Source organism: Numenius arquata, chromosome 12 (assembly GCF_964106895.1).
Source record: "Numenius arquata chromosome 12, bNumArq3.hap1.1, whole genome shotgun sequence".
Classification (NCBI taxonomy): Eukaryota; Metazoa; Chordata; class Aves; order Charadriiformes; family Scolopacidae; genus Numenius; species Numenius arquata.
Window position 1 is genome coordinate 38431624 of NC_133587.1, and position 15404 is coordinate 38447027.

General features: G+C 38.7%; 1 protein-coding gene across 1 annotated transcript; it reads right to left on the reverse strand.

The window, feature by feature from the left end:
• Window positions 1-737: 737 nt before the first annotated feature.
• On the reverse strand, window positions 738-6986 carry C12H9orf152 (chromosome 12 C9orf152 homolog). Its single transcript, XM_074157674.1, has 2 exons — window positions 6758-6986; window positions 738-1309 (listed from the first exon to the last, which is right to left on the reverse strand). The coding sequence occupies exons 1-2, from the start codon at window positions 6984-6986 to the stop codon at window positions 738-740; spliced, it is 801 nt and encodes a 266-aa protein (XP_074013775.1).
• Window positions 6987-15404: the final 8418 nt, after the last annotated feature.

Below are 15404 nucleotides of genomic sequence, written 5' to 3' on the forward strand. Positions count from 1 at the left end.
GTTGTACCAGCAGAAAGATGCATTGTACTTCTGGTAAGGAAGGTACGTTGATACTGGGTATCAAGGAGATAAGTAATTATTTCAGACTTTTGTTTTCTAATGAAATACTGGAGATAGATGGGAACCAACAATATGTTATAGAATTTCTGTGTAAGAAAAAGGTGATATTTACCAAGTCCCATTAAAACAACAATAGAAATGTTCAGAGGTTTTATTCATTTATTTTAAAAATACTGACATCAGAGTATATTGAATATCTTTTTTTCGAGCAAAGTGAACGATGAAATCATATGTTAAGTGTACTAATCACCTTCAATACTGTTTCATTTGTTACTTGTTTATTGTCTAATTAAATCGTACCATACTGAAATTTAGCCTACTTGCTTCATCAGTAGTTCTACTAGTCTTTGCTACAGCTCTTTCAGATATGTCAAATATTGCTATGATAAGATCTTAGTTTCTAAAATCAGTAACCTGAAAATAGGAAAAAAAGAGAAAATCGCTCTTATATCTGAAATGACAGAAGAGAGTATCTTGTCACTGCAGTCCACCATCTTCATGAGAAGATCTCATTTTACACTGTACTGTAAAACAGCAGATTATATAGTAAGGATCTTCCTTGTCTAATAAAAATAGTAGACCTTCAGCGGGTTGACCAGTGTAACTAGGAAGACTATTTTGCTATTTTAAGTTTTAGTCAAGTTTTTGACTTAAGTTTTCTGCAGTACAGAATGTCTTCATTGTGAGACGTATAATCCAAGCCTCCTTGCTGCTTCAGAAATTCTGGGCCCCTTTTTATTAGGGAAAGGGTAAAAGTTTAGTTTGTTGCAGGCTGGCATGCATTTTGTAGAAGAAGTAAGTTGATGTGTCCAAACTGCTGAAGTGGCTGATTTCAGTGGAGGCTTTTGGCAGGTGCTTGCAATGTTGCTGCCATTCTCTTTGCTGAAATCGTTCAACGTGCTTGAACTTCCCAGTTGACTGGGCATGGATAGTTCACTTGCTCCTTCTAACTCCTTGCGTTGCAGTGTGCGGTTTTCCTTTGAAATCAGCCTCTGATTGTCAAAACTGCATGGCCTGTTCTTGCAGTGGGAATGATCCCAGGGAACTCCTTGACATGGCGCTTGCGCCAGGCGGTGAATTCCCAGGTGAGTACGCCACGGTGAGTTGTCTTGGACGTTGCCACCGCTGGTCATCTCCAGTCTGACCTCTCTGACAGGAACACATTCTGTAAATGACTTTGATCTTCTAACTTTTTTATTAATTAAAACAGCATTGACCATTGATTCTGGGAGAACAGATTCATGTTCACCTACAAGAGAAATCCATATATGCACGTTACTATGGTGGCAAAAATTAAGGGTGTAATTTCTGTGTCACAAACTGAACCAAAGAGCTTTAACAGATGAGTTGATGTGTGCTCTTTCCATCTGTGGTTGAGATGAGTGCAAGTTCTTTTGATGCTGGCTTATGGAGTAGAAATATTTCATGCTCAGTTTTGCAGTTCTGAGGACATAAATGGTACCCTAGGGTCAGCCAAATGGAAATGGAGATTTATCAAGTCAATATTGATCTAATCAGTACTCTAAGACTCATTAACAACACAGATTGAGAATTGACTTTCAGTAATTAATTGCTTGTAAGCAAAAATTTGTAAGGTGAGCAGGGACTTCCTCTGTGTCTTGGTAGATACTGTGATTTGAAAGACAATAATGTTGTTTGATACTCTTTGAAGTTTGTATTCACAACTTAAAAACACTGTGACTGCTTCTAGATGAAACAAATTATTAGTTTCTTTCTTCTTAATGAGGGATCATTAACACATAGGCTTGTATTGTTATATTTTACTGCAGTTTTACTATTGTAGTCAGTATAAATGGTGTAAAGTAAATAGCTTATCACACTAGTGTTGCCTGAATGATCACTCAGAGGAAAAATCTGCTTGGTCCATGAAACGTATAGAGTAGCTGTAACAGTGGGAGAGAATCTGGTCAGTATGAAAGTTACTGTTAGAAATTTATGAGATATTAGGGATAGAAATGCTAATGCTACTTCGATTACACATAGCAGCCATGAGATTACTGAGCACGATGGGCTCCCTATGCCTTTGAAAATGAATAGGAACTGAACCATTGCACTGAACAGTGCTGTTGATATTACAAGTACTAATGAAATATACTTCAGTTAGTATAAATATAGTTTAAAGTAGGAGTTGTGCAGAACGCTGACCTTATTTACAGGGCTGAGTTATAGGAACTGTATCTGTTGCAGTATGAGAAGGACTTGGGAGTGCTTGTGGATGGGAAGCTCAACACGACCCAGCAGTGTGCACTGGCAGCCCGGAAAGCCAACCGCATCCTGGGCTTCATCAAGAGAAGTGTGGCCAGCAGGTCTCGCGAGGTGATTCTACCCCTCCACTCTGCGCTCGTGAGACCCCACCTGGAGTACTGTGTCCAGCTCTGGAGTCCTCAACACAGGAAGGACATGGACCTGTTGGAACGCGTCCAGTGGAGGGCCATGAAGATGATCAGAGGGATGGAGCACCTCCCCTATGAAGACAGGCTGAGAGAGCTGGCGTTGTTCAGCCTGGAGAAGAGAAGGCTCCAGAGAGACCTTATAGCAGCCTTCCAATATCTGAAGGGAGCTACAGGAGAGCCAGAGAGGGACTCTTTGTCAGCAAGTGTAGTGACAGGACAAGGGGTAACGGTTTTATATTGGAAGAGGGGAGATTCAGGTTAGATACTACAAAGAAATTCTTTCCTGTGAGGGTAGTGAGACACTGGAACAGGTTGCTCAGGGAAGTTGTGGATGCCCCATCCCTGGAGGTGTTCAAGGCCAGGCTGGATGGTGCTTTGAGCAACCTGCTCTAGTGGGAGGTGTCCCTGCCCATGGCAGAGGGATTGGAACTAGATGATCTTTAAGGTCCCTTCCAACTCTAACCATTCTATGATTCATTCTATGATTCTATGAATTATGAAGCATATTAAAGTGAAAAAAGTAGACATAGAAGAGCCCTGATTATATTCTGAAACAGAATATCTGAGTACCCACTTTAAAAGAATTGTAACCCTGAACTGAAATGAAGCTAGTTTGAATGGGATGCTGCCGTTAAAAAAACCCAGCACCACAACCCCCTCTTTATAACTGTCTTCCATACCATCGTTAAAAGGAAATATTTGAAGATGTCAGACCCAGCTGATTTACTGGCAGTAAATAAACCTGTACAACAGGGCTTTGGCTAAGGAGGGGCTTTCACTGCTGTCTTTGTCTCCCACTGCTGAAGCAATACCACCACCATAATATCACAGAATTTTTTCTGCTCCCTGGGTTGGCCGTGTAGGGTTGATCTGATAAGAGCTGCTTTGCAGCACAGCTCTGGGAGAGAGAACCGTGTTAGCCCACATCTCCTGCTCTCCTGCAGTGTTACCGGGAGAAAGGAGTCTAAAGCACACGCAGAACTTAGAGATATACATGTGTTTGTGCATGTGTCTATACAGCGAAGATATATGCTAACAGAATTTCCTAGGGTGAAACCATTCATAGAGATAAGAACACACAGTCCTCTGTCATGGAACAGTGAGAACTGAAGTTATGAAACAGGAAAAGGAAATAAAGCTAAGCTTGGGTGGCTACAAAAAGTCCACTTGCAAAATAGAGCCTTGTGTGTTCTGCAGAACAGCACAATATCACACCAAGTGGCAAAAATTAGGTCTTGTTCTCCATACGTGAGAGAAAAAGCAAGGGAGAAAGAAGTGAGAAACTGAGGTGATGCAGCTTTGCGTGTTCTTGGGGCTGTAGTTGCACTCCTGGCTGAACTGGCATTGATAGGCAATATCAGGTTTTATCTCCAACCTTATGAAGGAGGTCATCAGAAGAATTACCATCCGGCTTGACTTGATCAGGCAGTTCAAAGTAAGGCATATAGTCCAATTTTAATAGTCTGGACTGGTTTTGAGTTCAGGTTTGATTTGATTCTTTGGCTACAGGTGTGGTATGCAAAATTGAGCCATGACCTCTGATAGAAATCTGAGACTCCTGAACCACGACATGTTGAATTGTGACAATGTGACACATTCAGCTCTCTAAACTTGTAAAGAAAACTTTAATTAGGCAGATCTTTGATCTGCTTATTTCTTTTCCTTTTTTTATCTTTTTTTTTCTTTTTTTTTTAAATTTTTTTATTTATTTTTTCTTTTTTTAATTGTGCATAATAGCGTTGTTGCAGGGTTGTTTATCATTTGGCCTTTTTCATATGCTGTCATCATAAATAGATACTTTTAAGGTTCTGGAGTGATAAAAGTTAATCTTATTTCAAGTTAGATTGGGAAATTCTTGGAAAAGATTTCTGCAGTCAGAGCCCCAATGTTTATTCTGTTGTGACTGCATGCGCTCAATGCTCCCATTTAATTCCTAAAGTAAATACTGTTTTTCAGCTTCTTAGCCAATAAATAATGAATACACTACTGTATTATCCCCTAGCTGGCGACTTTCAAATCTTGTCATGCTCTTTGTTCTCAGATAATCAGGAACAGGCAGAAGCATGAACGTGGCTGTGTCTATTGGGGAAGGAACAGAAGAAAGCTGTTTTCAGGTGACTTCTCAGTTACTAACCCAGCAGTCAAAACCCTAGAAAAGTTAGAGAATCTTAAGCTCTGTTTAAGGGTCCACAATTTCATGACTCTGGTAAAGAGGTAGTGACAAAGCTAAAAGTCCTCAAGGAAACTTGGAGTTACCATTCCAACTGTGGTGCAATAAACCTGAAATGCTCAAAACCCCTGTGACATCAAGGAAGGTCAGCTGGTCTTTCAGGCAGGAACAATTTAGGGTTTCACTAGTTAGAACAAAGACATTTGGCGGGGATTTTTAAGACCATGGGAGACTGGAGGTGTTCCCCTTCCATGAGGTTTAAATCTCATGAGGTTTTTGTGTCTGGCCTCTGAGGTTTGTCAGTATGTGTGGGGTTGTGGTGGTGCTGTCATTGTCCCCTTCCCAGCCCATCCATAATTCTACCCTCTAGGTAGGGAAACAATTTGCTGCCAGTACAAAATATTGATCCATACAGGGACTGCGTTTTGGTACTAGTTGGAATTTCTGGATAATTTAAGCTTGTAACTTAAGGAGTGTAGGGCAGCAGGCTATCCTGATATGGCAGTGTTCATTTCTGCTTGACGTGCTCTTGGAAAGTGGTGCATATAAGAGGTTCAAAGTGCTGAGCTATGTTAGCTTTCCCAGCTTCCAAACCACAGGAATGTGTAAGGTCACCTTTCAGGACATTGAGAACTTCAGCATAACAAAAAAACCCCAAACTTCAGCTACTTCTAACAGTAACATTAATCTTTGTTTAAAGATAGAAGTTCAGTGCAGTAGGTTATGTGGTTTTATGAATGTTTGGGATTATGCATATGTATATGAAAATATTTCTATGTGAATTTCCAGCCCTCTTTAAACTATGCAGAAACTGTGCAGTCCTACTTTCTTATGTCTTTTCTTTAATCTTCAAATGGTGTCCTTGCAAAAAATCTGCTCTGATTACATTCATTATATCTGAAGTTTCATTTGAATTTAATCTGAATACAGACTTCTGCTTCCTTTCTTTAACTGACTTAGGTTTTTGCTATAGCTGATTAGATGGACTGTTTTGTCTTCAAGTTAGTTGCCTTCTCATACCTGATAAAATAAGCTTGTGTATATATATATATATCTATCTTTTCCTTCCTCACAGAGATGTAGATTCTTTTACCGTAAGAATTTCTAGACATTTGGATGAAAGAATATTGAAGAAGTGAATCTTTTGTATAGTTCATAATTGCGTGTTTTTTCAATTGTTTTGATGTTATAGTCTGTCACGGCCAAAATCTAGAGCTGCTGAAAAATGTAGAGGAAAGTGTAAAGAAGGAAATAACTTAAGTTCTGCATTGGTTAAGCTAAATACTAATATGAGAGGTGAACAAGAAGACAACCTCATTAATTGACTTAGTATTCTCAATATCACTTTAACTTGGGAAGTAAATGAAAATATATCATTGTAATATTGCAAGCAGTAGTCTAACTAAAAACTTTAAAATATTTGAGAGTTTCTTATATAAAATCTGACATAGCAGGTAGATGAATGATATATATTGTTACTTGTCTTTCTATTCATGTACTTTCCAAGCAATATGCAGTGAAAACACTTTCAAAACAGGACCGCTTGTTCAAAGTTTGGATCTTAGTTACCCACTATGGCTCTTAGTATAATTTATTTTTCAACCAACACCCAAGTGGTGGTAGTCACTTGATATTTGCTATTGTTTCCTGTAGTCTTGTAGGACACATTTCTTTACACAGATAAAAAAGAATGGAAAGAGATTCAGAAGACCCAGAATTGCTTGTTCTGATGGAAGAATTCAAGAGAGCAGAAATGTTACAAAATGCATTGCACAAATATACTGATGATAGACAAAAAGTACCTGGCTCCTCTAAGAGCTGCCATTTATGTTTAGAATTTTACTTTACCGACACAAAAGCTGTAAAACCTTGTCTCAAATACATTAATCTATTTCAAATTCATGTTAGTGTTTCACTGCTGTGAAGCTAATTGATATAAACATAAAACCACCAGTCAGTGAAAAGAATAAAAAACCAAAATGACAGAAAGGGAATTAACTTTGTACCTCTCTGGAAGCTGAGCATAAAAAGAACAAAGCTAGGAGTTATTCAAGATTTAAAGCAATAGTCTTTACATCTACATCTGCATTGTTTCCTATAAATAAAAGCATACCTGTTTTAAATACAATAATGTGCGATTGCAGTTTTTGCTTCTGTTTTATATGGTCATACTGCTCCTCGAGTAAGCTTACATCCATCTTGGTTGGCTGCTTATCACGATCTGAAGCTTGTTGCTCTGAGGTATGAGTCACTGAAAAAATACCAGTCATGTATTTGTAAGCCTTCACCATCTGTTCCAACAAGGAAGAAAAAGTCGTGCAGAAGCAGGACATTTCCTTCATTGTGTCGGCAACAAAAGCAAATCACATATGAAGCACCTGAAATCTTCCTAAATGTGCAAGTAACTTTTTTCTAAGTACCGTGACTTCTTTCAGAAGTTGCGTGGTCTACTCTGAAGTTGTGGATTTCAGTCAGCTTGTTTCCCTGCGGTGCATCTGGAGCTACCGCATACAGAGTTCATGATTATAACTGGATAGTTGGATTTAATGTTGACTTAAGGTTGCGAGCATACAAAGCTCTGCCAAAAAAAACAGTGAAATACAAAACCTCATTGAACACAGTCAGGTGCACAAAGGGCTGGGTAATACTGGTTTATGTAGTAATGTTAATTCTTAAAGGGATGCTGTCATGGTGACCTCCCCCAGACAGTATTTCCACCAGGAAAATCTTTCTTTAGGTTTCTTTCCACGTTTTGCATCTTTTCCCCTCCACTCTCCCTTCCTTAACTCTCCTGTGTTTATCGTTCCCTTTTAAGAAATGTGTTAGAAGTGTTCAGGCCCTGGGTGCAGAGTCAAAACAGTATGTGCCAACGGCCCTTGGAATTGAGAGACTGGAGATGGGAGCGCCTTACTCCCACTCATTCAGTTTTTCCACCTTTCTATAAAATAAAATAAACTATAGAAGTAACAATTTCCTTACTGAGAACACTTCAAATGCATGGTAAGCCACATTTTAAAACTTAGCATGCATGTTATCGTATTATCTAATAACGAGGCAAAAATTTTTAAAAATACGTGGCTTTTGATCATATCAAATAAAGTATAAGACGATAAACTGCAAGTTTCTGTCCCTGAAACAGTTCCATCTGATTGCAAGGGCCCAAGAGAGTAGTACATGAAAAAAACAATGCAGTTAAACAGTAGTTTTAATATAATTGTGCATTTGCTAGGTTCCTTGCAAGGAAAAACATTGCATAAAAACTGTGTGAAAGGGCAGCGTGTGGAAAGAATGCCGGTGTGCTGTATTTTTCCAGTTACTGGCAGAAATTATGCGACGATTTGCATTATAAATGATTTACTGAATCAGGCTCGTATCCTGCAGATTTTGGGAATCCCTTTGGAAGCTGTGCGTACGCAGGTGACGACTAGTTACGCAGTGCACAGAGTTCTGGTAAGGCTCAGCAGGCTCATGTGTAAGTCTGCTTTAACTCACTTATTAATAATCACTTTTGCCTTCCCAATATGCTTTTGTCTTGCAAACTGCATTGCCTACCTCAACTGCAGTCTTCTTCTGCCTTAGCCACGGAAAGAACAGTGAACACAATACTTTGTCAGGCACCGTAGATAGTCTTCAAGCTAGCTTCTCTCTCGACCCTGGAAAAAAGCACGTGTCATGTTAGGGTTGTTCTGATGCATCATGGCTTTGGTAGATCTACTTTGATATTTTGCCTTTAGTAGTGACAAACACCCAGTGCTCTGTAGAAAGTACCTCAATTGCCTTGTTTGTTCAGCATTCTGAGTTGTTGGCACATGGAGTCCTCCTTTGGACCTTCAGGCAGTTGGTTTATACATTGGGGCAGGAGATTCAATTAACCTCATTACAGTTGGAGCTGGCATTCAATACAAACATTATTAATGGTCATAAAAGTTACCCAACCTTTTAAAAATTCCGGTCACACTATTTGACTCGCTGACCTCCTGTGAAAGTGACTTGTGCAACCTGACTATGTGTTGCAGAAAGCATTACCAGGATAGCATCCTTGAACATGAAATGTAGGCTCTGTCTTAAAAGATGTACACTTAACTTCTCAGAAGAGCATTTAAAGTATATTGAGTTTGCATCTGATCAGAAATTATGATTATTATCAATTATTTGTACTTTACCATTCCCTCAGGATCATGAAAAAGCCATCACACTTACTTACTCAAATGGATTATCCAAGGCAGTCTCTTCCCAAACAGTTCCATGAGTAAACAGCAAAACCAGAAACAGGGAAAAGAATCCAGATGCCCGGTGAAATGAAGTGAATGGGTCCAGGTGGTACAGCAGATCACTGGAACCAGGAACGGGATTACCTTTTGCGTTGCTGAACCAGTCCCGTATACATTGCAGTTTGTTTCCTTTTCAGGGAAACCTGTGAACAGGGCGTCTTAAATCAGTCTCAAGAGGTGTGTATATAGGTGTTTGTGTGTATATATATGTGTGTCTATGCTTTGCTATCCAAGCATGTGTGTAGTATACACACACATATACACACACACCCCTGTGTGTGTTTGTGAAGATTTGCAACCAGGATATGATTCACAAAATGAGCTGCAGGTCTGATCCACGTGATATCACAAAGTACATAGGGTTAAATGTGGTTTTGGTGTGTAGTGAGCTGACGTAACCAGTCCTTGTTATGCCATTGACATAAACTTGGAAATGGATTACCTGTGGGTTCTATTCTTATACCACAGTGGAACAACTTCCTTTGTACCCCTAGCCTGTATTACTAATTAAAAAATATATTTAATTTTTGTATTGTCATACATACACACAAAATTATGACTTCTGATTATATCAGTCAATCGTTCAGTCTTCTTTAAATTGAGTTACTTGGATCTGCAGACCACTGTATACTTTTAAAATCTGCAGCAGGTGGCACTATTGGAGTGGTATGACTATTGTTGCCTTAGACCTAATATGTTAGAGGCCCCCATTTGGCTTGTAGGTTGCTGAGGAATTTAAGCAGTCAAGCCATTTCCTAGCACTAGTATGCATATTTCCTAACAGTAGTATAGGTTCTGAAAATTTATTGCCATGATTAGGTCTGTGTAAAAACTTGCCTTTCTTTAATTGAACAAACTCCTGTCAAAAACGTCATCTATGAGTGATTTTCGTTTGATTACCCACTGGAGTCTGAAGTGCCATATTTCCCTTAAGTCTCTTCTTCTATCACACAATGAAAGCAATTTTTCATTTCCTTGAGGCAAAAAAAAAATTGAGAATACTTCATAATCCAAAAGCAATGGCTTTTATAACTTGAAGTAGATGTTTACTGCCCTTGACCTTGGTTGCAAAATCTCATTTAAAAAGATGCAACTAATTTTATCTCATACTAATTAATTTGTGAGTAGTAAATTAGTTTTTTTGTTAAAAATTGTTTGGAGGACCTACTAGGAATAATTGTTGATTTAAAGATAATTAAAAGTGCTCATAATGGTTAACTGTCCGAATGTACTTCTTGTAACACTGGATTTTACTGCACACCTGGGACCAGAGGTATCCATGATTATTCATATTATTCATGTGCAGAATTACAGAGATGTCCAACACTGTTCATGCGGGTTACAAACATGGAATACAAATATCCATAGATTTTAACTGGCACTGAGAAGGAAAATCAAAGTTGCTGTGATAATCCCCTTTCTCTAGCTTTCTATAGTGGCAGGTTTTAGTTTGTTTGGTTGGGTTTTTTTTTTTTTTTTTTTTTTTAAATTTAAACACAGTCTTGAAGTGTTAGAAAGTGACTATTTTATTGTTAGAAAGCGTAATAACAAAATCAAAGGTAGAAACAGGGTGGCTGCTGTTATTTGGGTTCCAGACAGTATTAGTAGAACCAATAGTAATTGTTTAATAAGATTTTTTGATAAGAGCACGTATATTTCTATTATTTGAAAGCACAACCTTAAAGCATGCAACAAGTAGTGACTGGCTAAGCAGTTAGAACCCGGGACTTTCTGATGATGCAAGATTATTTTTTGGTGTAAATGTAACTAGGTAGTGTGTGTGTGTGCAGGTGTACGTCAATATATCTGTATATCAAAAAAGAATCAGATATTCTGGTTTTTTTAGCTGATCTGAGAGGGTTGCCTGGTTAGTACAGGCTGTAAAATGGCTCACCAAATTTCTGTTCCTTAGGTCCCTGAGTGACTGAATCCAGAACCACTGATCCAGCCCGAGTGATGGGGAGGGTTTTTGCAAAACACTGGTGTGCCCAGAATGAGGTAGAACCTGTAGGAAGCTTCAAATTACTCCAGTCCAGTAGTGAGCTCTGGCATTTCTGATCCTGTGCCCTGCCTGGGCGGCTGTAAAGGCTTAAATCAAGGACACCAAGTTAGCACTGAGGATTTCATACCAATCATCCTCTGCTTCACCTTTAATACTCACGTATCTGGCTTTGCATGTGCTGAGAACTTGGTGCCATCCATTTCCCTTTGCAGAAACACTTTCTGTTTTTTATTTTGGGGAGGGTAAATGCAGTCACACTGAAATCTCTGAATTCATCTAAGTCAGATAGAATTGTGCTGGTTGTGAGGAGTTAAATGCAGCAGATGTTCTGTATGTGTCTTTTGTGCCTGGCATAACCAGCATTTAAAAACTTCTGTCTTGACTCTGTTGGTGCTGAGGGTTAAGTAACCTTCCTTTGGAGCGTTACTTGCTGTGGAAAATAAACTAAAATGCTGAAACTTGCTCTGTTCGGGGGCCACTCACTCTGTTGGTGTAACAATCAGCATCCGAAACTTAGGGTCAGGAGTTGTTCGTTTTGTAGTTCTGTCGGCCTTGCCCGCTGAGAACTTCTGAGAGTCCCCTTTAGAAGTGACAGTGTGCAGAGGCAAGTTGAAGAAGAAACTGAAGTTATTTACCAGTTAAACAAACAAATGAACACTGACAAGTTTCCTTACCATTGCCCTTGCTTCCTTCTTAGTTCTAGTGTTTCTGAAATTAGCGTGACAAACAAGATGGTTAGATTCACTCCATTTTAAGCTCATAAAACTGTTGATGAGAAGAGAATGAGCAGGAACTGAATGGCCTTCACGGATAGTCCTCTTCAGAAGATTTTGGAAATTCATTGATGCTTCCTTGATCCTACAGATGCCTTAAATTCCAGTTACTGATAAGCAGAGTTCACATTTCTGGTACTGCTACCTAAATATCTTTTCTATACCGACTACTTCTCAGAGTGTTTCCTTTCCATAGAGTTATGATGGCTATGGCTCTGGGCGGTGATAGCCGCCTGTGTTTATTTGTTCTCCCAACAGACATAATATGTATATAGGAACTCTGGAAGAATTTCAAGCAGGGTCTTAAACGAATTGGATAAGCTATATACATTTATTTGGCTTGATTTTTCCGGCTTGATTTTTCCACCTGTAAACAACATGATTTTGATTCCTTCTTGATTGCAAGATGAGTTTTGATCCTTGCAGGATGGTGCTGAAAATTGCGAGGCTTGGCCCTCATTAGTTTCCACTTCAGGGATTGTTTGAGTGGGATTGAGTTTATCTTTGATTGTTTTTAATCAATAAAATGTACTTATCTGTTAGTGGAGTTTGATAAGAATCAACTACAGCATGAAAGAACTGGTTAATCTGTTGTTAATGAAAAGTTTTATCTGGATGACAACATCTTGCTTCTAAGATATTTGCTTTTGAGCAATAGGACACAAACCACTTCAGTATTCATCTTCAAGGAAATCTGCTGGGTGTGTAAGTTAACTTTAATAAGCCTTGCAAATGACTCCAGTTAAGATAGTCCTCCAAAGAGGATGCTTAAGTACTATTACTATTGTGAGACTGAATATGGGCTTGAAATCTGTGCAGGGGAGGAAAGTATCCTAAAAGTAATTTGCCATTCAGAAACATTCTCTGCTTCACTTCCATGCAGAGATCTCGTGAGGAATTTGTACTGCATTTCATAATCACTGGTAGCCTAATTGAGTCAATGAAATTACATCTGTAAAGCTAGAGTATGTAAAACCAGATACAATTCCACAGTGCCTGATTCAGTACCCACTGAAGTCAACACATGTTGTGCTGAATTTGATAGAAGTTAAATTGGAGGATCTTATGTACATGATTAAATAAAAGCTGCAAATTGACCAATACCTGTGAAACCAACAGTATAATTGAGCTTGTGTAGTTGAGCCATCATTTAAATTCATTTCTTGTACCCATTGTTCATGTACATGTATATGCTTTTATATGGAATCTTGTACCGGTTCTTCAGGAGGTCTCTGTAAAGGGCCTTAATTGGTTCATGCAGTATCACACCTGGGAGTTTGAATATGCACATATCAAGAATTAAATCAGCCAATAAGTCTGCGGAATAATTATTATACCTAAATAAGCTATGTCTTCTGTCTCCATGTAACAACTGTGGTCTGGGCTTCCTCTTGTGGAACTCATGGACAGGGCATTTGCTGGACCTTTATACATATTTTCATCCAGTACAGTCAGGAAAATTACAGTGGATAACAGCCACCTCGATCCATTGCTTTTAAGCATCAAGTACTTATTTTTTCAAAGTGAATAATGAGACTCCACAGCATCTGGAGGTATGAACAAACACAATAGTTACCACAAAATCGTGTACAAAAGTAACTTCAACAGATAGGTGCATATTTAGGGAAAGTAAAACATTTTTGGTGTTATAATGCCATCTCAATAAAAAGAACAGCAACTTCATCTTTTAGTTTATGGAACTGTGTGTATTTTATATTACCCGTACCTGGTTAAACATTGCTGGAGATTTAGTGATGAGTACCTGCAATGCTAAGTAGAAAGGGAATGACCTTTAGAGCGTTGTCGTTGTTCAGATACCTTTCCAGCAGGTAGGACTAGAGCTCAAGCTATTTTTTTTTTTAAGGTGATGTGTCAATGTGTTATTGTTGTGTTACTTGGAGCTTAACATTGTAAACATCTCCCACCTAATTAGCAGCATTGCACGTGACTGTTACTTGGCAAATAGGCTGGCATTTATCTGACCTAGCTTACTATGTTTAGTGTTTCTGAGGCTTAATTAAAGACCCACAAGATTTCTTGTTGGGAAAAGGATAATTGTGCCATCAGGCCAACAGTGGTAGGTCTAATACCGGCTGCTGCGGTTGTATTGTGTATGCACAACCGACGTCTGTGTGTGCAGTGACTCTTTTCCTGTCCCATTGTTTCTGCTGTGCCAACCTATGCTCACGTACAAATGTGAAACACCTGTTTGAGGCTTAGAAATATTTGGCTGCCGTGCCAAAATAACTAGTTAGATGCCCAAAATTTACTGCTAGAAGCAAAAGGATTGGTAGCTTTCTAGTTGGCTGTGGCCTTCTGTTACCCCCTGTGACAGTGTGAGCACTGCCCATTAAATTATGCAGCCGGTATAAATCAGGATAACTGGACTTCTGTCAGTACAGTAATCCTAATTTATATCAAAGCTCTGGTCTATCTGTTCTCTAGCTTGTTGGCATGTCTGAGAGGATGTGATGATAATGAAGCATGGTAGTTAGGCTGTCACTGGTTTTGAAGGAGTTCACCCATCTAAAGCTGAAGAAGGCAGTTAAATCTAAGCTTACATCAGGGTGCAACTGATATCAGATGCAGATTTTGATACTCAATTTGAGAATAAAAAAAGTGAAAAATCTCAGTATGTAGGAATATGGAATGCAGTTAAAATAATTTAAGTTTTGCAATTAATTGAAATGAATGTGCAGTTGAAGTTAACTTGACAGTGGGGGAAGAAAAAAAAGCATTAATTGTCATACTAGTTATAACTTATCAAAACAGCCAAGGGCCTAGCAGAGCATGGAAGTATTGCTTCTCCATCAGGTCAGAAACTAGTTAATGGGAAAAGGGGAATAAACTCGCTATTCCCTTTACCCTGCTCTGTGTGTCTTGAGTGATTAATCTGTGCTCTGCCTCAAGCTGTTAATCTGCAGTGGTGACATTTCAATTATAAACGGCATTTTGTCCATCCCCTCTGGAAATTCTGGATTTGTCAGTGCTAAAGCATCACTAGTACATGACTGCAACTTCACTGATAACTGCTCAGCTAAACCTTGTTTGCTTTCAAGAAACAATTTCGGAGGTTACGGTAGTATCTGCCAGCATAAACTTTAATGCAGAAAGAACAGCAGCAATGAACATTTTCTACACACAAACAACTACATTTGAGGGAACACTGCCTTGATAGAAGGATGGGCAACACAGTAACTGGGTGAGACAATGACTCTCCAAACTTACCTATTTTCTCTAGAAAAACATGAAGGGTGAAAGCAGCAACATTAACATTCCCATTCTGTCCTTGAGTGGATTCTCCTACGCTATTGTTTTGCACCCTTGTTCCTAATTTAAGGAGATCTGGTAACATGAGGGTGGTTATTCCAGCCCCAACTTTTCTCTGCTGCTTAAGGCAAAGTATTTCTTGCTATTTAGGACTATTCTTCTGATCTCATTGCTGAAGGATATAATTGATTCTTACATCCTCATAAGATATTGCTTTATTTATTTATAAACTGTAGTTTCCTTTCTACTAACCAATACCCCCTTTAACAAAAATAATTAAAAATCCACTAGTGTCTCTTTTTCTGAAATCATTTATCATTCTTATGGCTTTCTTCAGAACTGACTTAGGTTTCTCTTCATTTTTGCAAATAGTTATATTTTGAAAATTGCAGCGTTTCAAACCTCAGCCTCCGTATCTGTTACTTGTTTATAGGGAACGTGCAG

Bases quoted from the DNA above. Each gene is read 5' to 3' on its own strand.
- C12H9orf152 (XM_074157674.1), bottom strand. From the start codon at position 6,986: ATGAAGGAAATGTCCTGCTTCTGCACGACTTTTTCTTCCTTGTTGGAA. The intron at 1,310-6,757 runs GTATGCTTTTAT...TTTCTCTTGTAG, and splicing joins CATTATTGTATTTAAAACAG to GTGAACATGAATCTGTTCTC.